At 35.3% G+C, this 22302-nt stretch overlaps 6 protein-coding genes across 8 annotated transcripts; 2 read left to right on the forward strand and 4 right to left on the reverse strand.

Annotated features, from left to right (window-relative positions):
* Positions 1-882: 882 nt before the first annotated feature.
* LOC108213744 (uncharacterized) lies at positions 883-3931 on the reverse strand. 2 transcript variants are annotated; one of them, XM_017385533.2, is made up of 7 exons: positions 3630-3931; positions 3490-3544; positions 3157-3231; positions 2824-2915; positions 1787-1868; positions 1463-1546; positions 883-1254 (listed from the first exon to the last, which is right to left on the reverse strand). In XM_017385533.2, exons 1-7 carry the CDS (start codon positions 3929-3931, stop codon positions 1147-1149), a joined length of 798 nt encoding a protein of 265 aa, XP_017241022.1. In that variant the 3' UTR covers positions 883-1146. The 2 variants fall into 2 exon arrangements, with proteins under 2 accessions (XP_017241022.1, XP_063946634.1); XM_064090564.1 differs by lacking the exon at positions 3157-3231.
* A 220-nt stretch (positions 3932-4151) lies between these two features.
* LOC108213745 (NADPH-dependent aldehyde reductase-like protein, chloroplastic) lies at positions 4152-5071 on the forward strand. Its single transcript, XM_017385534.2, has one exon. The coding sequence runs from the start codon at positions 4152-4154 to the stop codon at positions 4932-4934; it is 783 nt and encodes a 260-aa protein (XP_017241023.1). The 3' UTR covers positions 4935-5071.
* A 326-nt stretch (positions 5072-5397) lies between these two features.
* LOC108213742 (probable serine/threonine-protein kinase PBL18) lies at positions 5398-11797 on the reverse strand. 2 transcript variants are annotated; one of them, XM_064090563.1, is made up of 10 exons: positions 11409-11797; positions 11087-11158; positions 10959-10991; positions 10747-10902; positions 10414-10543; positions 9342-9679; positions 9133-9268; positions 7455-7591; positions 7084-7207; positions 5398-6189 (listed from the first exon to the last, which is right to left on the reverse strand). In XM_064090563.1, exons 4-10 carry the CDS (start codon positions 10774-10776, stop codon positions 5630-5632), a joined length of 1455 nt encoding a protein of 484 aa, XP_063946633.1. In that variant the 5' UTR covers positions 10777-10902; positions 10959-10991; positions 11087-11158; positions 11409-11797; the 3' UTR covers positions 5398-5629. The 2 variants fall into 2 exon arrangements, with proteins under 2 accessions (XP_063946633.1, XP_017241019.1); XM_017385530.2 differs by having other exon boundaries at positions 10747-10991; positions 11375-11797.
* A 150-nt stretch (positions 11798-11947) lies between these two features.
* LOC108213741 (pentatricopeptide repeat-containing protein At4g13650) lies at positions 11948-15940 on the reverse strand. Its single transcript, XM_017385528.2, has 3 exons — positions 15840-15940; positions 15197-15350; positions 11948-15106 (listed from the first exon to the last, which is right to left on the reverse strand). The coding sequence occupies exons 2-3, from the start codon at positions 15308-15310 to the stop codon at positions 12002-12004; spliced, it is 3219 nt and encodes a 1072-aa protein (XP_017241017.1). The 5' UTR covers positions 15311-15350; positions 15840-15940; the 3' UTR covers positions 11948-12001.
* Positions 15941-15996: 56 nt separating this feature from the next.
* Positions 15997-20989, forward strand: LOC108213746 (PHD finger protein ING2). Its single transcript, XM_017385535.2, has 7 exons — positions 15997-16148; positions 16244-16315; positions 16553-16740; positions 18168-18231; positions 19213-19460; positions 19549-19587; positions 20258-20989. Exons 1-7 carry the CDS (start codon positions 16103-16105, stop codon positions 20360-20362), a joined length of 762 nt encoding a protein of 253 aa, XP_017241024.1. The 5' UTR covers positions 15997-16102; the 3' UTR covers positions 20363-20989.
* Positions 20990-21293: 304 nt separating this feature from the next.
* LOC108211454 (probable carboxylesterase 9) lies at positions 21294-22247 on the reverse strand. The gene has a single exon (XM_017383059.2). The coding sequence runs from the start codon at positions 22245-22247 to the stop codon at positions 21294-21296; it is 954 nt and encodes a 317-aa protein (XP_017238548.1).
* Positions 22248-22302: the final 55 nt, after the last annotated feature.

Raw genomic sequence — 22302 nt, forward strand, 5'->3', positions numbered from 1 at the left:
AAAGAGTGAGCTGAGCAGCAATCCAATTGCTTAAAAAAGGGCAAATGAACAAGAAATTCAAAAAGAGAGGAATAAATATCTTGTCAATTTACTGAGATATTCTACTCATCTAATCAGGGTATGCACTTGGGAACATAATATATGCAACCACACAGGCACACACCTGAACTGATATCTCCAGTAAGATGAAACTTTATTTTCTGAAAGGGTCTTTCAGGTTTATAATAGAAGAATTTCACTAGAAGGAGATCCTTGTGGAGACATTGTTCTTCCTTCTGGTAATAGTGTACATTTTCTTCAGTAAAGAGTACTAATATCCAAGAATGTTAAACCTCATGTGTAATAATCATCACACAGCCAATTATAGTCCCATGACAACCATTTTGGGAGCACATGCAACTGGCTATACATAATTGCGAGTTGGGACCTTTAGTCTTGTAGTATACAAATTTAGCGACGACAAAAAAAGAAAAGGAAGAATGTTTCAAACACATAACATGGTTTATTCAATGATACGATTCACAGGATAGAAAGAAACGATGTGACTAAAACCTGTGCATAACTAGAACAATTATGATACTATCAGATTTTTTATGGTAACAGATAGATTATCCCTAACTACCAATTATAGTATTTATTGTATCGATAACTTGCTGATACCTCATGCTCATAGCAGTTAAACACAAAATAGAAGTGAAAGCACAGTACCTTGGATATGGTTCCTTTAATTTGCGTGTCTACCAGCAGGTTCCCAAGACCCAAAAAAGATCAATTGAACGATTAACATGAAGTAAAGCAAGTAATTCTACAGAGTTTATGGAGAATCTTGGGTGCATGTACCCAGCAAACTTTATATGTTTAAGAACTAACGAGACCTCCAAATAAGGATAAAAGGTAAAGTCACTTCATTAAATATATAACAGGTAAATATTAATACAACTTTATATACATGCCGAACCATTAGAAACTAGGAAACGAAGCCTAAAACCCAAATTTACAAGAACTTCTGTTTACATATGTGACAGAATGTAGTGAGACGCTTACAACGGAGTAGAATAGAGATGATATTAATGTCTTAAGGTTACGTTTTATGTTATACTGAAATGTAAAAGTGAACCCTGTGTTGATGGATCAACATGATGATGGCTATGCTAGGTATTCATGCCACTCTTCCGGTGTTTGCTTTCCCATTTTCAGCATCTGTATCGCACTGTTTGTCAAGGGTATGGCAATTATGTCATAGTCTTTAGGGGCCTGCAAAAATAAAAGAAGGCAGGACCATAATACTTATTGCTAATCAACTCATTACATTATTATGACGGTTTCAAACCCCCAAATATTCTCTGTTGATCAACTTGGTTAGGAATTCCTGATTCTTCAAAATTTCATAAAGTTAACATATGTAGATAAATAAGTTCTTGACTTCTTGCTGAATTCAGTTAAGGGGAAAATAAATTATCACCTTAGGGATCTTCTTCAATTTCATGTTTGCTTCCTCCAAAATCTTTTGACCTTTTCTATTATTGCAACGGGAACATGCAGTAACCTGTCAACCAAAAGAAAGCACAAGTGATAAAATATGTCAAAAATGATAATGAAGAATGCAGTATCATGTCATACTAAGACTAATTTTACTAGAATCTACAAACACAGTATCATTCAAAATGTCGGAAATGTCTTTTTATGGTAATAGTGTTTTATATTTTAATAGTTGGATATTATAGCAATTGGAAGCTTACAAATATGGCACAATACACATTGATAAATACATTCTACAGTGTCCTACCAGGTTTTCCCATGTCCATTCCCCACCTCGCGCAGTTGGAACTACATGGTCGATTGTTAGGTTTTCGCTCGAAGAACAGTACCTGTTGCCAGGAGGAATTCCATAAAATAAGATATAAAATTAACCTAGACTGCTTTATAAGATATTAAAAACTTTACTAAGCAAAGATATAATTAGACCAAGCTACATTACTGCAGATAACAGCTATTTTGGAATGACTGGTGTCCCTATCTGATAGGAAAAAATGCAGCCTTTAATTACCTTGAATTAGCCAGTTCATGGTAATCTCAAAGAATGAAGTTGTGTGATATTTCTCTCCCAATATTTCTACTACCATCTCCCTCTCTACCTCTCTGTAAATTGCCTGGTCTCACATTAAACCTCTCTATTTCTTATAGTTATACACTCTTATTCTATATTGTATTCGCCTAATTCCAGATGCCAAAATAGTAAGAAAACTAAAAAATTAGAACAACAATCCTTGTTAGTTGTCAGTGTACTCTCTCAGCAAAATGTGGAACAAGGAAACATACAAGCTATAACTACAAAAAGTATAACTAATATATAATAAGTGAATTTTTTTAAGAGGGGATAGTGCAAAGATATAAAACTTGACAATCAGTTGGGCAGAAATCCTAGTGCATGAATTCGTAAGTAGTTAAGTGCTTTTCAGATTAACCATATGAACTGTGGAATCTGCTATAGGTTGAGTAAAAAGAGACAAGAAAATAGATCAATCTAAAGGTAGTTATGATGGACATACAAAAAGCTATATAGCATCTGATGATCATTGCATGACAATCCCTACAATAGGCAACATTGCAATTATCTACCTAACAATGATGTTATAAACAGATATTTACAACTTCTACAATATTAAACTTCTCCAAGTGGTGCATTCATAAGCAAGTGCAATCTGACAAGCAAAGGATGAAATGTATTGCTGCTCATTACCCAAGAACAAACAAGTGGCAAATGGTAAAGATGCCATTTTAATGATGACTAAATATATCGGAAAGTATATGAAGAGTACTTACTGACAAGTAAAATTGTCCCGAGCAAGTACATTTTTACGACTGAGGGTACTTCTTATTCTTCTTCTTTTGACAACTTGCAGCAAATGTGGCACCTGGCAGAAGAAACCAAAGATACCATTAAAATATTATCTTCATAAGTGATTCCTTAAAGATTAATCACATTCAGAAAAGTTTTAACAAATCAATATCAAAGTGCCAAAACAATTGAGGCAGTGATGGTGTAATGCTGTGCTAGTAGAATCAATGAATTAAAGGAACAATATTCCTCACTTCGCCCCAACTCGTCTCCAATAAGAGAAATTATACATCAAACAACAAGTCCTAGTTGCATACCCTTAAAACAGCAGGTATATAGAAGGATCCACTGGGAGAATTAACAGTCTGATCATAATATTCCAGAACATCAGCCTGTAAAATACAAAATATTTAATGCATTCTCCTAATTATATGCAGCAGACAGGAAAACCAATCTAGATTCAGATCTTAAATATCAAAAATATTATAACTCGATACAATCCAAAATTTGAAATCAATATTTTTACGAGCTCTCTGCTGTACAAAATTGTAAGCAATCAATTTAGTATGAGTCATAATCAGACAGCTAACTAGCGAAGTGTTTACTAACAACGAGGGAAACTGAAATTAGGAAACAAAAATCATTTAGACCTTGTCCATAAACTCCAAGCAAATAGCGCGTTTCCAGCAGACAACATTTACAGGCCTGAAACAACAGGCGGCACAACATAACAAGTATATATTCAAATTTAACAAACTAGGTCTAGAAGAGATGCAAAATAAGTTGAAACCTGTAAGAAATATCCAGTACAAGACCTCGAAAACAAGACAATTCGTCTCTACCAAACTCCGGATCATCGAAAAACAGATCATAACCAACATTACAAAAGCCGCTATCATCCACATTGCTAACATCTTCTCTGAACTTATAATCATCAGGCGAGGATGACACAGACGAGGAAGCCGATGAAAGTAGCTTAGTAGTAGTAGTTGAAACAAATCTGATTTTGCTCTTTGGTTCGAAACCAATCAACGTCGCCTCGCCATTAAAGAGTGGTTTTCCTCGACACTGCGCTCTAATCAACTGTGCCATTTACTAATCACCGATAACACAATATCAATATCATGTCATATTTGTTCCGCAGAAATGTAGAATCGAATTTGTTTTATCCAAAAAACCGTTACCACATATTTTGGCTATATATATCATACTGTCCTCGATGTTATTGGGCCTTGAAAAATGGGCCGTGTCATGGGTCAAATCGTGGTATTAGTAGAATCTGTTGTGATTCAGATTTGGTTATTTTGGACTCATGGAGGAAGCTACACAAAATTCATCTCCGCTCAAACTGCAAGATAAAGTCGCCGTCGTCACCGGCGGCTCCAGAGGGATCGGGCGAGCCATATCGCTCCACCTCGCTTCACTCGGTTGCAAACTCGTTATTAATTACACCGCGAACTCAGTTCAAGCGAATCTCCTCAGTAGCGAGCTCAACGCCGCCTCTTCAACTTCACGCGCCGTCGCGGTGCAAGCCGACATCTCCGACCCGCTGCAGGTGAGTCGCCTCTTCGATGCGGCCGAGTCATCCTTCAACTCGCCCGTCCACATCGTCGTCAACTCGGCCGGCGTGCTCGACTCGTCGTACTCCTCTGTATCAGATACAAATATAGATGACTTCGACCGCACGTTTCGAGTCAACACGCGCGGCGCGTTTCTGTGCATGAAGGAGGCGGCGAGTCGGCTGGGTTGTGGCGGGAGGATCGTGTGCATGACGTCATCGATGGTGGCGGGGTTGAAGCCGGGGTACGGGGCGTATGCGGCGTCCAAGGCGGCGGTGGAGGCGATGGTGAAGGTGATGGCCAAGGAGCTGAGAGGGAGGGGGATCACGGTGAACTGTGTGGCGCCGGGGCCGGTGGCGACGGAGATGTTCTACGAAGGGAAGACGGAGGAGATGGTGGAGAGGGCGGTGGCGGAGTGTCCGTTGGGGCGGTTGGGGGTGGTGGAGGACGTGGCGCCGGTGGTGGGGTTTCTGGTAAGTGAGGAGGGAGGGTGGGTTAATGGCCAGGTCATTAAAGTTAATGGTGGTTATGTGTGAGTTTATTATTTTGGTTTAAGATTATAATCGGTTCCTAATCATTATTAATTCTACAGTTAATTTACGGATTCAAAATATAAAATGTACTCTCTCGGTTCTATAATTTATTCTTAAAATTTTTCTTTTCTGTCTAAAAATTTGAATGTTATATTTTTATTCAGAAAAAGAAAATTTTAAAAATAAGTTGTAAAACTATATTTTATAAAAGCATTAATGCGTGTCGAAAATTAAATGGGACAGAGCATGACTCTCTAAATGATCGGAAGGCGTTATATCCGACCAATTTTGGCAGTGAGAAAAGTCCCTTGGTTGTAGTAGACACTTGTTTATCTAGTTGATAAATCTGCTCACTAAGTCCGTTGGCAGATTGTTGTATCGATTGTGATCGTACATTATGCAACTCTGCAAGTTTCGAGCTGAGGGCCACACCAATTAACACAAGATCACACCCTTGTGCTATATATTTCAGATATAATGTTATCGGTTTCAATAATTATATATAATTGTCTCACACAGGAAAAAAATGGCGTAATTATAGCAGTAAGAATAGCTGCTATTACTTGCAGATCAACTCTTCACCTTCTTACAATCCCCAAAAGCCCCATGGATAATGAGTTCAAATAATCAAGTACTACTTGAGAAGAGGTATAAATCTACATTATAAAACTAAAAATGTATCATCAACAAATTTTTATTCATCTTCGTGTGGCAAATCCACGACTGCTTTGCCAAGTAGATGGCGCCGACCCTTCTGATCTGGATGACATCGTACGAGCTGCTGATATAGCTTCTTTTGACAGTTTCTCCGTTTGGTGGCTTGGAGCAGGAGAAACTTTTGATTGTTTACAAGATCTTACATGAGAGTGTTTCCATACAGCGGGATCAGGTAGGGACATGGGGTCCCCCACATCATTGTCTCCATCAGAAGATGCTCGTGAATGAGAACGTTTCAAAGAAGGGATCTTATCCAGAATATTTACCACTTCTGACATTCTTGGGCGATATTTGGGTTCAATATGAGCACATTGTAATGCAAGATTTGCAGCCACATAAGCTCCCTTCCGGCTGTACTGTCCCTCTAATTTTGAGTCCATTATTCGAAATAGCTTACGCTTGTCAGGTAGCTGTGGCTTTACCCAATCTAACAGTTTCTGTTCTGGACGAGCTCTACTTCTATCAACTGCAAAACGTCCTGTTAAAAGTTCCAGCAACACTATTCCAAAACTATAGACGTCGCACTTGGTAGTGAGCCGACCTGTTTAACAAAAAAATGAAAGTTTTGAAAAAAGAAGAAATATTGACATAGGATGAATTTCCTAATTATAGAACGCATCATTGACATTACCTACGATTTCTAGTGTCACGTATAAATTCATGTATGAAATAAAGGATGAAACTTGTCAAGTTTTATTATGTGCTTATAACAAAATTAGGTGACCAGAATGTAATATAAAAAATATGATACTAAACAAATATTTTATGCTTAATGAAGATGTAAAAAAGTTCCATTTCATGAAACTTAAAAGAAAATGGCATGATATTATACGAGGAAAAAATTCTATGGAGTCTTGGTTATTATCAGGAGAAAACTATCTTTCATAATTTCTTATGTCATGACAACGCTAGAGTAAACTACTATATAATAAATGAGCTTCGACAACGATAGAGTAAACCACTATAATACAAATGAGCTTCGATTACAACTGTAGCCAAAAATTGTAAATGTAAACTTTTGACTTATAAATGTAGAAATTACAATGTCAATTTAATCCTTGATATTGAGACTTTGATGAATCTTAGTAAGTAATTCTTAAATTTTAAGATAGTGTGACCATATTTGTGGAATCTGATCCTAAAAAGGACTTAAGATCCTGTAATCTAAGCACAAAGTCGAAAGAATTGATGAGATCACGATCTATCCCATTTCAAAGAATTAAAACCAAAGATGGATGATATTTTCATTTTTTTATTTTGCGGTTATATCTTATTGTGCGTGCAATTCTTAAATAAATACAATGAAAAATAACATAAAATATGATCATCCTTATATGCTAGACAACGATGCAGTGACAAATGCATGTATAAAATATTATCATTAATGTTTAAATGCAAAATAAAAAAGAAGCAATATATATATATATATATAGACCTGTGGCACAATATTCCGGGGCTGCATAACCTTCGGTACCAAAGACTCGAGTGGTTACATGAGTCATATCACCTGTTGGACCAGCTTTCACCAACCCAAAATCTGAAAGCTTTGCATTGAATTCCTGCATTAATTAAATATAAGTAAATTATTATAAGGATAACACCTTTTAAATGATTATCAAACAGAACTGTATATGTAGCAAAATAAATGTTTTGTTAATAGAGGACTAGACATAATAGTTTGCTGAAAAAATCGACCTTTAATTAACATTGATCTACTTGTTTGGTGAATAATATTTTGGTAGAGGATTTGTTAGCAGATAATGCAAGACCTCACTAAAAATGAATATAATATTGTCCTAAGCATACCGAATCCAACAAAACATTGGAAGCCTTAAAATCACGGAAGATAATCTGAGGGTCAGATTCATGCAGGAAAGAAAGACCTCGGGCACTATCAATAGCAACTTTAATTCTTATATCCCATGAGAGAGGTCGTCCACTTCCTGAAAAGTAGACAAATCTAAACTTAATAAAACATTCATACTTGTATAGTTTAGAAACATGTCTCTCTTTTGATTAATATGTGATATTGTAGTCACTTATTCATAATATGGTTTTTACTAGCATTAGAATAAATTTATCACAAATCTCACTTGTGTGTTGCAAAAATAAATTACTGATCAATATCAAATGGCTTGCTTATTTCTTTTGTAAGTATATGTGGGTCACCAAAAGTTTTTGGCCTCTATTGATACTCTTAACAAGAGACATGTTGCACTAAATATTTTTTGTTAAATGATATTATGCGGACTTGACATGGACCTAACTAACAGTTAATGTAGACTTTTGACAACAAGAAATCAAAAGGAAAATATGACAACTAAAGAGTCTATCTATCTCAAAATAACATATATACTACAAACAATAAAATATAAATCAATCGACACTTGAAGAAAGCCCCAATCCTTTTAAACGAGTGTATAGTCAATGAAAGACGTAACTGAAATTGTAATTCAAGTAGATTTGTTGAATAATTAATAGTTGATCCTGATACTACTCAAAGGGTTATAATGAAGTAAGCTACGAGGATTATATAATATAAGCGAGTCGAGTTTGAGTTACACTGACACATCAACCTTTACATTTTATCAAATTTTAAGAAAATTAACAGAATGCAACATGTTTCTAGTTAAGTGTTTCAGTAAAGATCAAAAACTTCTTGGTGACTTGCATGATAGTGTGATACACTAGAATGGCATAAGTGAGTCATTTGATGATAATTAATCTACAAATTTATGATATTTATCTTAAGCGTTTTCGTGAAATGTAATTTTTTATTACAAATAATATCTTTCTTGGCATTCACCACTTAACATACATCTCAAAAAATTACTTTTGACGAAATAGATAGAAAAGGTGACATAATCACAACTTTGCAAACACGAAGGTGCATGATATAAACTTATCAGGCCATACGAGCTAGAGATATTTTATTTTTTATACAAGTATATTAATCTAGCATGGAGCATAGTCATTTTCTCTGTAGTTTCAAAAAATAAAATCCTATATGTAAATTAATATGTGTTTTGGCTATTTTTTATACATGCCATTATATCCACTAGTGCCGAAGTCAAAAGACCAACTATAACAAGTTATAATATAACTCTTTAACAACTTTTTATTTTTAACTTCAATTTAATTCTAGCACACTCATTTTTACTTCTATCTCGAACACCCTAATATTTTCTTATTTGTACTCCTAAACCCTTTTCTGTCTAAATCAATCACATTCCCACTCTATCAGACGGACAAACACAATCAATTTTATCCCACTTCATCGGATTTGTGAAATTTGACAGCTAATACTATCCTTATTTGGAGCAGACAAAACACATCCCAAATTTCTTCTTAATGAATTAGACATAGAAGGTTCCATATGTATATATTAGTAATATAGTAAACATTAAGATGCTAATGATGCAAAATAAAAGTTACAGTCACGAGGTAATTAATTTGGAAAAATTTGGCAAATCGATTAACTTACTCGAAAATAGATGGTTCTCTAAGGATCCTTTAGACATGAACTCATACACCAGTAATCGATTATCACCGTCCAAGCAAAAGCCAATAAGCTTGACCAAATTTTCATGATCAAGCTGGCCAAGATAATTTATCTCACTCTGCAAAAATCTAATCATTAATTAACAACACGAAAAAGTGAGAACAAAGAAAATTAAATCTTAAAAAACCCACCAACCACTCTTTATGACCTTGGAACCCTTCAGGCTTAAGCTTCTTTACAGCAACCACCATCCCTGTTCCAGGCTTGGCAGCAGCAAAAGTTTCCTCATCTAACCACCCCTTGTAAACATCACCAAAACCGCCTTCTCCAAGAAGACAATCACTTCGAAAATTTCTAGTGGCAGTGCTAAGTTCAGCATATGTAAAGGATTTCAGATGTGGGAAAGATAATATTTCACTTTCAGGCCTTGAAATAGGCAAAACTCGAGTTTTATCATTATCGTTGGATGCCACTAAAGGTTTAGATGGAATAGGCAAAGGATGACTAGTACATTCAGAATTTTCGGACCCTGAAATCAAAATATGATTCAGTGTTTACAACATGCAAACTCTGAATAGGATTAATGGGGAATAACTGTATATCTAATTATCTATGCAACTATAATATGACTATTCTTCATTCAGGATTATTAATATCATACACCTATATAAGTTTTACATACTTCCTTCGCGTAACTCATTTCTTTACGGATTTTTCCATTATTTGGCACTGTATATAAAATACGGTTTCATCACTTATTTTTTACATTTTTTTTTCTGAATAAAAAAAATTAAATATTAAGTTTTTATTTAAAAGGAAAAAAAATAATGGAAATGATTTATTAAACTATATTTTATAAAGATCTTAAAAATACGTGTTAAATCATCTGTCATCCATGTAAAAAATCCAGGAACACATGGTGTACATAATAAAATAACCCTCTATTTGTTAATCAAGAAGGTGTTTCATATTAAACGAGATTATGCGAAGATACTAGTTAATTATCACCTACATCAAAATGCTCATATATCCATCATAGTTAGACTGAATGCAATATATCTTTGATCAGATTACACCACTTTAGTTTTATTGATGTCTGAAAGCCATTAGTCCATTACATTGACAGATTCCAACACAAACAAACAAATCTATAAGCATATTTGTGTATATATTAAAAAAAAAAACAAGAGTCAATCATTATTAAAGAAATAATTGCAAAATTTTGAAGAAATCAGACGTTTACAAATAAGATAGAGATATTACGAGGGAAAGTTGGCTGTGCGGTAACAGCTGGAACAGCAGCAATGTCTGTATCTTGAGCCCTTTGGATGCAGTTGCCCATCATAAAATGAAAACCTGCTCTTTGCCTATTGAATTCTCTCTCTTCTCCACCCTTTGGGTGAGAGAAGAGATAAAAAAGATTACTCATCACATCCAAATCAATGCATGTATATACGTTTTATTAAATAGGTGTAAAAAATTTGCATCTTTATATATATAATAATAGATGAATATGAAAATGCATATTAGTTTTTGCACCTGGTTCTAGTAAATATTTCTCCAATGAATATAGCATCAATTGTGGAGTTAACTTACTATATATAACCAAAAATCCTTCTTGGCCATTCATTCATACTCCTAATCTTTAACCCTCCATTTGTAGAGACACCTCTCTACAGTCCAGGCTAGCATTGCATGCACACTCATTATTGTCAAACTTGGAATTTCAAGATTTCAGTGATGCCGGCATATCTGCAACATAGTTAGTCCTCCTCTTACATTCACAAGTCAATAGCAAAAAAATGGACCCATGCTTCCTCAGCTTTTGCATCCTTTTCAAGCTGCAATATGTCCATTACGTTTCACAAGAGAGTTAGGTCACTAATACCAAAAAAGAAAAGTCGGTGTCCTAAACCAGCTAACAATGTTGAGTTACCTGTTCGGCACTAGAAGGAGAGTTTCTTTTGTTTCAGTAGCTAAGTATTAATACCGCTGACAACACAGCTACCTGCAAACAATAAAAGCTTTCAACATACAAAATCATTCATTTAAAATAATTGCTAACTAATATATCATATCGACCATTCACTAATTAAATATTAAAATCAGAGTAAATTCCCATTGAAATTTTCAAAAGTGATACACAATGTCATAAATTATTAATACAATGTCATACAGTCGGTACTGGCATAAAAATCAAATTATAAAAAAGACTAAAGATTACCCATACTACGAGTATGATTTTCAAAACTTCATACCCCAAGCAAACTTCACTGCAGAGTGCTCTGTACAAACACCAAAATCCTTCGGTAAAGAGTCTGAAGACTGAATCATATTATTGCATTATCTGTAGACTTTAGGATAAGGTTTTATAAAAGAATTATATAGTTTCGTTGAAGTAATAAAAATATTGGATGATGTACAATCTTATCACTTATCAGTACTATATCAATCAAAGTAATGTAGTCTAAATTTTGTAGTAGAAACTGAGCATATATGACTTGATATTGAGGGAAAACGATCATGTTAAAAGAGAATGTAATCCAGAACATAATGAACAGAATATGGCCATATGTTGAAATAACTTGTCAGTATGATTAAACCATCAACCTGCCATTGCAACAGAGCGGTAAAATGATACTTGAGTCTTTCAAGTTGAAAATAAAGTAATAGTCTTATAGTGAATATTGAATATGCATATTGGATGAACAGTTGCCAGAATTAGAATATACCATCTTGGTACCTTTAAGGAAAGATAGGGACATAATCCAAATAAACCTTGCAGACGATGCATGCCTTGAAAATTCAATGTTTACTGCTTATCAACCAGAATTATATTCATGACTTTGAATTACCAGTGATCTTTACACGAGCAGCCACCATCCTCAAAATGATGAAAGCGGTATGAATCTCGAACTATAATAGACCGATTTGTGACCTTTGACACACACTTAATCCAATTATGGCAATCATTACAGACCCGAAGATTCTTCATCACACGTAAGGGGATAGTATCAGGCAAGCTCAAAAGTCCAAAAGTAATAGCAAGCTTCTCACTGTGAATGTACGTTGTTGGGTCCTTCTGTCCCTGCTCTATATCATTCCAAAGGCTACTACGGTCTTGTATGTAACCAACTGCAGTAGCTCGTCTGTTTAGATCATCTAAATGTTCATAGATTTTACCCGCTAATGGATGGAGTCGATCACCAACAAAAAATGCATGAACCGAGTTCTTAACCTCGATCCAGCTACGACCAGGCTCCTTCTTTACCCCTCTGTTTTTCATCAATTGTCTTGTATGGTCCCTGTAATCCCATTTCCCGGAAACTGCATACATATTTGAAAGAAGTACATAGGTTGCAGAGTCATCAGGTTCTAATTCCAAAAGATGACGAGCAGCAAATTCTCCAATTTCAATATTCTTATGCGCTGTGCAAGCACTTAGTAGAGTCCTCCAAGCCATTGCATCTGGTTCAATTGGCATTGCCTCTATGAATTTCATTGCACGTCCTAAGAAGCCAGATCTCCCCAAAATATCAACAACACAAACATAATGTTCTGGTTTCGGCTCTAGGTTATGTTCTTCGCTCATAGCCTTAAAATAATTAAGCCCCTCATCTACCAAACCCACATGGCTACAAGCTGATAACACACTCACATAAGTAACATAGTTTGGCATATAGCCAAGCCGTTTCATTTCCTCAAAGAGTTCTAGTGCTTCAGTACCACGTCCATGTTGTGAATATCCTGTAATCATGGCATTCCATGAAACCTCATTTTTCTCAGGCAGATCTAGGAATTCTCTCCTGGCATCATCAAGACTGCCACACTTAGCGTACAATGTAATAAGAACGTTTGATGCCTCAGTTTCAGCACTGTAACCAGTTTTAATAATCCGACTATGAATTTGCATCCCTTGTTTTATGTTTGCTGTGTTAGCAGCAGCACTAACTGCAGACCCATATGTGAACATATTAACTTCCAGCCCAGATTTATTCATTAGTGAGAAGACCTGTAATGCTTCTTCGCAGTGTCCACTCTGTGAAAATCCTGATATCAATCCATTCCATGTGATGTTATCTTTCTCATCAATTTTGTTAAATGCCAAATATGCATCCTCTTTCCTGCCACACCTTGCATATAGACTAACAAGTGCATTGCCAATAGAAAGATCAAGTGAGTAGCCACATGTAATTGATTGAGCATGAATTTGTCTTCCTTGGTTAACAGCTTTTATTCCAGCACATGCACTAATTGCACTTGAAAATCCTATGTTATCTGATTGAATGCCGTGGTCCTGCATTTCTTCAAAAAGCTTAAGAGCTTCAGCATACATATCATGCTGAGCATATCCCGCAATCATAGCTGTCCACGAAACTACATCTTTCTCACTTAGCCTTTTAAGAATTCTCAGAGCAGTATCTAGTCTTCCATGTTTGGCATACATATCTATAAGCACACTACAAACATAAACATTTGGCTGAAAACCAGTCTTTAATACTTGTGTATGAATCTGCTCTCCTAGATCCAGGGCTCCTACTAAAGTACAGGTCCTCAATATACTAGGGTATGTATATTGATTTGGACACATGCCCTCAATCTGCATCTGCGAGTATAACCGTAATGACTCAGCTAAATCACCCATCTGCCCGTATGCGACAAGCATTACATTCCACAGAACAACATTTTCTGTTTGAGTCATAAGGAAGAATTTATGCGCTGTTTTGACATCTGAACATTTAACATAAAGGTCCAGCAAGGAACCTTCAATAATGATATCCGAAGTCATTCCTGCTTTTATTGCATATGAGTGCAGTTGCCTTCCCTTATAAAGAGAATTAACTGATGCACATGCACTCAAGAGACTTGCAATTGTAACACAGTCGGGTTTCAGATGATCAAGCTGCATTGCCTCATATAATTGGAGAGACCTTTGACTGAATCCACGCTGTGCAAGCCCTGATATGAGCGAGTTGTACGAAACCCCATCCTTTCTTTGCATATTTCTAAAAATTTGTTCAGCCATCATCAAGTTCCCAGAACGAGAATACAAAGTGACAAAAGCATTACACACAAAGGTTTCTGATGAAAGGCCCCATTTATATACAAGGGTATGAAGCTGTTCACCAAGCTTAAATAGCTGTATTTTAGTACAGGCACTTATGACACTGGAGAAAACGTAAGGAGTAGGGAAAATTCCAGACTTATGCATCTCGCAGAACAAAAGGATGGCTTCTATTTCTTGTCCACTTTGAGAGAAACCAGATATCATAGCCACCCAAGAGACGTTATCCTTCATATGTATGCCATTAAAAACATTTTTGGCAGTATCTAAAAACCCATTCTTGGTATACAAGTCAACTAATGGATTACAAACAACTGTACATGTACCAAAGCCATATCGAATAGCTTTACCGTGTACTTGTCTTACATATTGGAAATCAACTTTGGCCCGTAAAATATATGCAAATGTACTTTCATCTGGATTAACGTTTTCTGCCAGCATTTGAGTATAAAGACCCAAAACTTGAGTAGTCAGCTTCTTCCCAGAAAAGGCTAACATTAACTTATTCCAAGATGACACACTTTTATACAGCATATCATCAAACACCTGGACTGCACCTTCTAAATCACCGGCCGCTGCATACGCATCAATAAGCCTGGTACATATATCATGATCCCCACCAAAACCAGATTTCAAAATTTTCCCATGAAGCTTCTTTGAATCAGGGAAAGACCCAGACTTTACATATCCATCTAAGAGCCAGATATAGGTTTGATGATTTGCAACAATTTTATTCTTTTTATTCAACTCAAGGGATTCAAGTCCCTCAGAAATACCCATATTTGTTAAATTTGTCCCATTCTCTACAAAAGATTCTTCATCAAAAATCGGGGAGCTTGCACTGCTACCAAATGCAGCTTTGGTTAATACACCAATATTCCCACATAAATACTGCAACAATCAAGAACTTTACATGAGTTCAAGCATCGTGGGAGGTATTTGATTCCAGCAGATAGAGGTAAAAAAAGGATTAGAAACTACCTTGTGAAACTTAGAAGTAGATCCATGAGGGGCGTAAAGAAATAAAGCATTAGAGAATGACCTGCCAAGCAGCTTTGAATTCGGAAGCATAAATCCTTGAAGTTGAGTCACCATTGATTCTTAATCACAACAATTGCACGAACTTTACAACATTCTGCAAAAAAAAAATTAATTCAATACGCACACATCCAATTTTTATAACATTGTAAGTTTGTAACCAAATTTGTTACAATTAAGCGAATTGGACTAGAGCATGGATAGACAAATTATTAAATTACAACAGACAGCAGAAAAATTCCGTAAAACCCCTAGGCATCAGCAGATAAAACTAATGCAGCAGCACAGTTGAATACCAATGATGATAGAATTTTATGTACATGATCAAAAGTACTATATGACCATTAGAGCATATACATCAGTAGTTCAGTACTAAAGAACTGTACTAAGTGATGCCTGAAGTTAAATAACCATGTAAACAAGTAGTAAATCATGGTAACTCAAATCTTTACACAGAGTAATAATCAGAAATACCATATGAAAAACCCCCACCAAAACCCAGTTCCCCAAACAAAAATTAAGGGCAACAAATCAAAACATCCACAAATGTAACAAAAAAAAAATCAAAAAAAAATTCATATCATACCTATAAAACCCAGAATATATAGAGTAGATAATGAAGAGCTTGAGCTTGCTAATAACCCATCATTTTTTAACTGCATATATCTGCTCTACAAGGGGCTATTAGCTATGAGTGAAATAAATAAGAGGCCGAGTATTTTTTTTAAGCCCTCAAACGGCGTCGTTTTACTCTGTTTTTTTATAATTTGCCTTCCTTTAGTTTTTGTTTTGTCTATATATATGTGCCCTAATAATAGCAGATGATGAAATCTTATCCAATTCAAGAAAATGGCAATTGCAAGAACTGGGGTTTATGTTGATGACTACTTGGAATGTAAGTTTCTGTATCTATTGTATCTATAATTTAATTTTCTTGAATAAAGTTCTCAACTTTATCATTTGTATGTGATGTGTATAATTGTGAAATAGATGCAAGCACTTTACCAGCTGAGCTTCAGAGGCTTCTAAATACAATTAGAGAACTTGATGACCGCTCCCAAGGTATCTGTACAATTATCTGTGTCATCATTTTTATTTTGCAAAAATAAAATAAAATTAATGATAATAAATGTTCATAAATTTTAATGCTTCATATGTAGTTGAGGTGATTTTGCTGTTGTAATTGGAGTATTGGAAGTGTAGGAATGTGCAAGTTTAATAAATGGAACTTGGATTTTTTTTTTATATTTTTTTAAGTTTAGAGTTTCTAATGTAGCTGAATCTGTGAAATTTAAAAAGCTATGATAAATCAGACAAGACAGCAGATTAATTACTGTCTGGGTATGGGAGTTTCTTTCCAAAGCTTGAAGAGAGGAAATTATGAAGATGACGAGGCCATACTGAAAAAGGATATAGAAGTCAGCCAGGAAAATGCTCTAAGCCTTTGCACCGAAAAGGTTTTGCTGGCACGACAGGCTTATGACCTTGTAAGTTTCATTGTTTATAGGACTTTAGATTTCGTTGGGTTTCTTTATGAGCTTTTCTGTTCTTTGTAAATAGGGAATATACTTTTTGCACAAACATGCATGCCAACACGAGATGCATAATTTACGTGAATTTACAAATGTCTGGTAAGCTTATTGCAGGCAGTGGAATGTCTTATGTTTGAAGTTAGGGTCCAGCAGAATTGTTACATTGTCTCAAGCGAAAAGTGGTTCAGCTAAATACTATATGTTGTTATCCAAAATGATTAATTTTTACATTTTTGTGTCTGACTTGTAAGTTGCTGCTCGGTGATCTTTACTTCGAGCATACCTTCGTCCTATGCTGCATCAATGATATTGGTGTTACTTGCAGTAATTGCAATAGTATCGAAACACCGCCCTGAAATGGATTTGCTTCTTCCTCGACTTCTGCCTGTAGTTTATTACTCCCTCAGTTTTGAAATGATAGTGGTCGTTTGACTTTCTGACGCACTTCTAAGTCTTTTGACTGCATAGTTGAAATTATTATCTTTAAAATTTTCTTTTTTGAGTAAAAATATATGATTAATATTATAATTCAAAAAAAAGAAAATTTTAAAAATAATGATTTTAACGATGCAGTCAAAGGACTTAGAAATGTGTGCCAAAAAGTTAGACAACCTATATTTCAAAAAGGAAGGAGTACTTCCTCCCTGCTCTGATATGAACTGGATTCTTACTTGACTTCTTCCAGTAGTTCATTACTCCCTCCCTGCCAAAAGTCAAGTAATGTATAAAAAGCCTTCAAGGTAGGTTTTAGCTCTCCGAATGGATCGCTAACATTCTAGCTCTTAAGTGTAATTGATGATTCATAAAAGAATTTTATGCCATTTTATGGTCTTTGATTAATGTGTATCCCAATTTTCAAGCAAAGATGGATATATTTAATTCAGGAAGAGCCGAAGAGGGAATGAATGATTTGGACCGGGTTTTTTTTTAATCGGTCAAGCAATTAATTCTACACAGGTTGTATCATGTCGGTCCAATGGCGTGACTATATTAAATAGTTTTGATTAATTTTCTGCATTTATTGGTAGCATCAGAGTTAACTAGCTTAGGTGATGTGGCATTCTGATAAAATACTACCATTAAATGATGAAATAGTTTTTCATAATTTGATTATATAATTTGCATGAAATATAAGGTTGTACGAATCGAATATATTCAGGCACATTGAATATTGCTAGAAGATTTTCGTTTTAAGGTTCATTTGGTCAAAACCCATTGTAATATGAGGGGGAGGGGAATGGTATTTCCTGCGTAATATCTTTATTTCCACAGTAGTTTGTATTGGAACACTGGAAATAACATTACCCAAGAAAGGGGGACCTCGACATTCCCTAGCAATATGTACTCTTACAATTCTTGTTTCTATCCTTATCTTCTCTCAGATAGATAGCCATGTCAAACGTCTCGATGAGGATCTAAATAACTTCTCTGAAGATCTGAAACAAGGTACAGCTGTACAGTTGTGGACTATCTGGCTGAATATAAGTTTTGTATTTATTAATGTATGCTATAGAAGGGCACAACCAATGGGTGTATATGCCAATGGTTTTAAGCTGGATATATATTCAATATATTTGCAAAGAGATTTTTTTTTACCACTATTAATATAAGAGTTAATTGCAAAGCGCATCCTGTTGGTTTGTTCCAACTGCACTTTATTACCTAAACTTTAGAAAATTGCAACATATTTTAGTGCCACATATTGAACCCTTTTGGCCCCTTTTCTTCTATTTTGACCTATTACTATGTTAAATTAAAAGGGTAAAATAGACTTAAGAAACTATAACGTTAACTTTTAGTTAATTCTTAAGTCCGTTACACCCTTTTAAATTCCACATTGATAGGTCAAAATAAACAAAAATCGGCCAAAAGGGTTCAAGGTGCGTTTTGCAATTAACTCTTAATATAATTGCAAGTTTCTTTATATAGCTGGTTGCACATTCTATAAAATATATAATGTTTGTGTTCACTTGGTTAGAATAGAATGGGGAAGGAATGGAATGAAAATTATTCACTAATTTTATGGAGAAAAAAGATTATATGAGTGAAATACTGGATGAGCATGAAGGAGTCTGAATTTTCTATCATGAGGATTGTAGAAAAAATGATGAAGAAGTGTAATGGAGCATTCCTTTCCCAATATGTGGGTTAGAATTTTAGTTCAAATAACTTGGAATGGAATGAAAGAAGGAATAAAAATTTTATAAACATTTTTCCCAATCTTTCCGAATTAAAACTATAAATTTCATTCCATTCTCACCTTATTCCATTCGATCCAAGTGAACACAGCCTGATTAGCAGTGTTGTAACTGTTACCTATGTGTTAATTATGAAGTCAATGTAAATAGATAATCAGATAATTTACCTTTAGAGGAATATTAAGTAGCTCCTTGTGATGCTTTTGATTTCCTTTACCAAAATGTGCAGAGGGAAAATTACCACCGGATGAGCCGATCAACCTTCCACCACTACCGTTAATCTCTAAAAATGAAAAACGAAAATTACCTTATGGAACGCCGCAGCAAAAGAAGGTTGATGCCAAAGACAGGGACTATGAGCGTGACAGAGACTCTGAGCTCATGCCTCCTCCAGGTAGCCAGAAGAAAGATTATGCTCCTATCGAAATAGATCAACCTATTGATCCTAACGAACCAACATACTGCGTCTGTCATCAGGTTCTGCCTTCTCCACCATTATGATCATACCACACTTATTACAGTACTACTTCAGCAAATTAACATATATCTTATCAACATGTTTCAGGTATCTTTTGGAGATATGATTGCCTGTGACAATGAGAATGTAAGCCCCTACTTCACCGCTTCACTTGTTCTTTGGTTTTAGCTGCTATATACACTATATTGAGATACTCCAAACTAGTTTCATATTTGGATATTCTTCTTGTAGTACTTTGTATATAATAAGTTGTCTAAAATGCTTCTAAAATTTAGTAACAAAAAATTACTAAAGCAATAATATGAAAGAAAATGTTCTCGTCAAATTTAACATGAGTACTTAATAGTCTTCCTGACAGAAAAAATCAATCTATATTGATTTGGCACTCCAGCAGTACTGGAGGACATTACAGCTCCAATTTAGGAAAGTCTTGTGTTAAATTGTTCATCAGCTACAGCCCTATTATTATTCTCCTAGGTCTTTCCCATCCAAATATGTCCTAGTTGTTATTTGATGCATCTATTGTCGGATAGTGGCTTGCATTAACCACAAAAACCACTCAGAAGTTCATCAATTCTGCAAAGTAATTTAAACTGCATTTCTTCAAAAATCCAAAGATCAGGAATCAACTCTTAACACTATTAGTACTTGAGGAGTTAAATTCCATTTGTGTAAAATCAACACTGCAATTTACATCTAAGATATCACAAATAAATTTCGATTCTGTTTAATTTTCAAGTCGTGGATTTTTTTCCCCCCAAGTTACCTAGTATGCTTCTACATATCTTTTCTGCAGTGCCAAGGTGGTGAATGGTTCCATTATCAATGTGTTGGCCTCACACCAGAAACAAGGTTCAGAGGAAAGTGGTATTGTCCAACGTGCCGGCAACTACAGCGCTAGTTAGATATTCTCTTTCTAAATCTTTACGAAAGAAAGGAATGTACTAGTGAATGTCTCTCTTCCACAGGAGTGTGATATAATGCCGTATTAATGAGTTTTGTATAGAAGAGGGCATATTGAAGTTTTCGCAAGGCTTGGCCCTTTTGTTCTACTTTGTTCTCCAGATTATAAATTTAAGAGATAATTGGAAAACGCATCCCTTTAGTTCGAGCAAATTACACTTTATTACCTAAACTTTAGATAATTGTGAAATGCATCTCTTAACATGTTTTGGCAATGCACCTTGAACCCTTTTAACCGATTTTTGTCTATTTTGACCTATCAATGCGGAATTTAAAAGGGTGAAATAGACTTAAGAATTGATTAAAATATAATGTTATAGGTTCTTAAATGTATTTTACCCTTTTATTCTAAAATAGGTCAAAATAGACGAAAACAAGCCAAAAGGGTTCAATATGTGACGCTAAAATATGTTAAAGGGTGCATTGTGCAATTATCTAAAGTTTAGATAATAAAGTGTAGTTAGAACCAGATCAACGGGATGTGTTTTGCAATTAAATCTGAATTTAATTCTTAAAACAAAACTTTGATGTACCATCTTCATTATTATGTATTCTCTTGCTATAATACAGTTTCCCCTAAAAAATTTATTTTGGTTGTCTAATTAATCTCTTGCAACTGAAGATGCATCAACCTAATGCTTAAATCCCTATTATTTTATAGTTATCCCGAATAAAAAATATCTAAGAATTTATCAACTTGAGCCAAAATGGCATATCTAAGAATTTATTTATACTATGAATAATACTAACAGAAGATATCACAAGAATGAATCAAACATGCTAAGCAGTAACAGATGAGACACTTCCTATCCCTACAATATCCATGATACCATCTACATTCACTTGGACTTGAATGAAAAATATGAAAATTAAACGAACTCTTTGATAAATTCATTAATAGCAGCAGCCCTTCTGGGATCAATCATATCTATGTTATGAAATCCAACATCATCAAATTTGGCTTCAACCATAACCCCGCTCATCACCAACATTTTCACAAATTCTTGTTGTCGATCAATCAACGGATCGCCACCAAATCCGATAACCAAACACCTCCCAATCGATCTCAGTTTCTCCTTGTCCGCCTCCTGCAAAGGGTTACAAAATCTATGATCGCGGTTCATCCCTTCCGGCAATGCAAGTTCCCACAACAAATCAATCACTGGCAACGGAAAATATTGATCTGTTGCCAATTTTAACTCGGATTTTGTTCTTTTCTTGCCTCCAATAAAGGGTTGATTCATGATCAGCCCTACTATCTTTAATGGCTCCATCTTCGTTTCTAGAATGCGTAAGGCTGCATTGTATGCAATATTTGCACCACAACTCGCCCCATATAGGTAAAATCTTGAATAGTCTGCATAATCTCTTAGCCATTGATCACCCTTGGAATCCTTTGCTTGATTCTTCACCCAATTTATCGCTTCCACAGCATCATCATACTGTGCTGGAAGTCGGTGCTCTGGTGCTAGGCGAAACTCAAGGCCAATGACAACCGCAGGAATTTCATGCGCCATTTTGTTACACGTCTCGTGACAAAATACATTTGCAACACTTAAATCAATCCAACCTCCTGCATGGAGGAAAAGAATCATGGGAAGTTTAGCGGATTTTTCACTGGAGGGCATTTTCACTGGCCTGAAAATGCGTATCCAAGTCTTGTTCTCTGCATTGAGAGTGACATCTTTAGAGACTACAGTTTGGCCAGGCAAGAGTTGGTCTTCTCCGGTGGCAGGAAGTTTAGGGATGTTAAGATGGCGTGTGAGACTGCCATCGTCGTTAAGGCTGACATTCAGGTGCTCATAAGGATCAAATTTCGACATTGTAATGAAGATTTAGAATCCAGGACTTGTCCAAGATGAGCTAAACAGAGAGCTG

Source organism: Daucus carota, chromosome 3, assembly GCF_001625215.2.
Source record: "Daucus carota subsp. sativus chromosome 3, DH1 v3.0, whole genome shotgun sequence".
NCBI lineage: Eukaryota > Viridiplantae > Streptophyta > Magnoliopsida > Apiales > Apiaceae > Daucus > Daucus carota.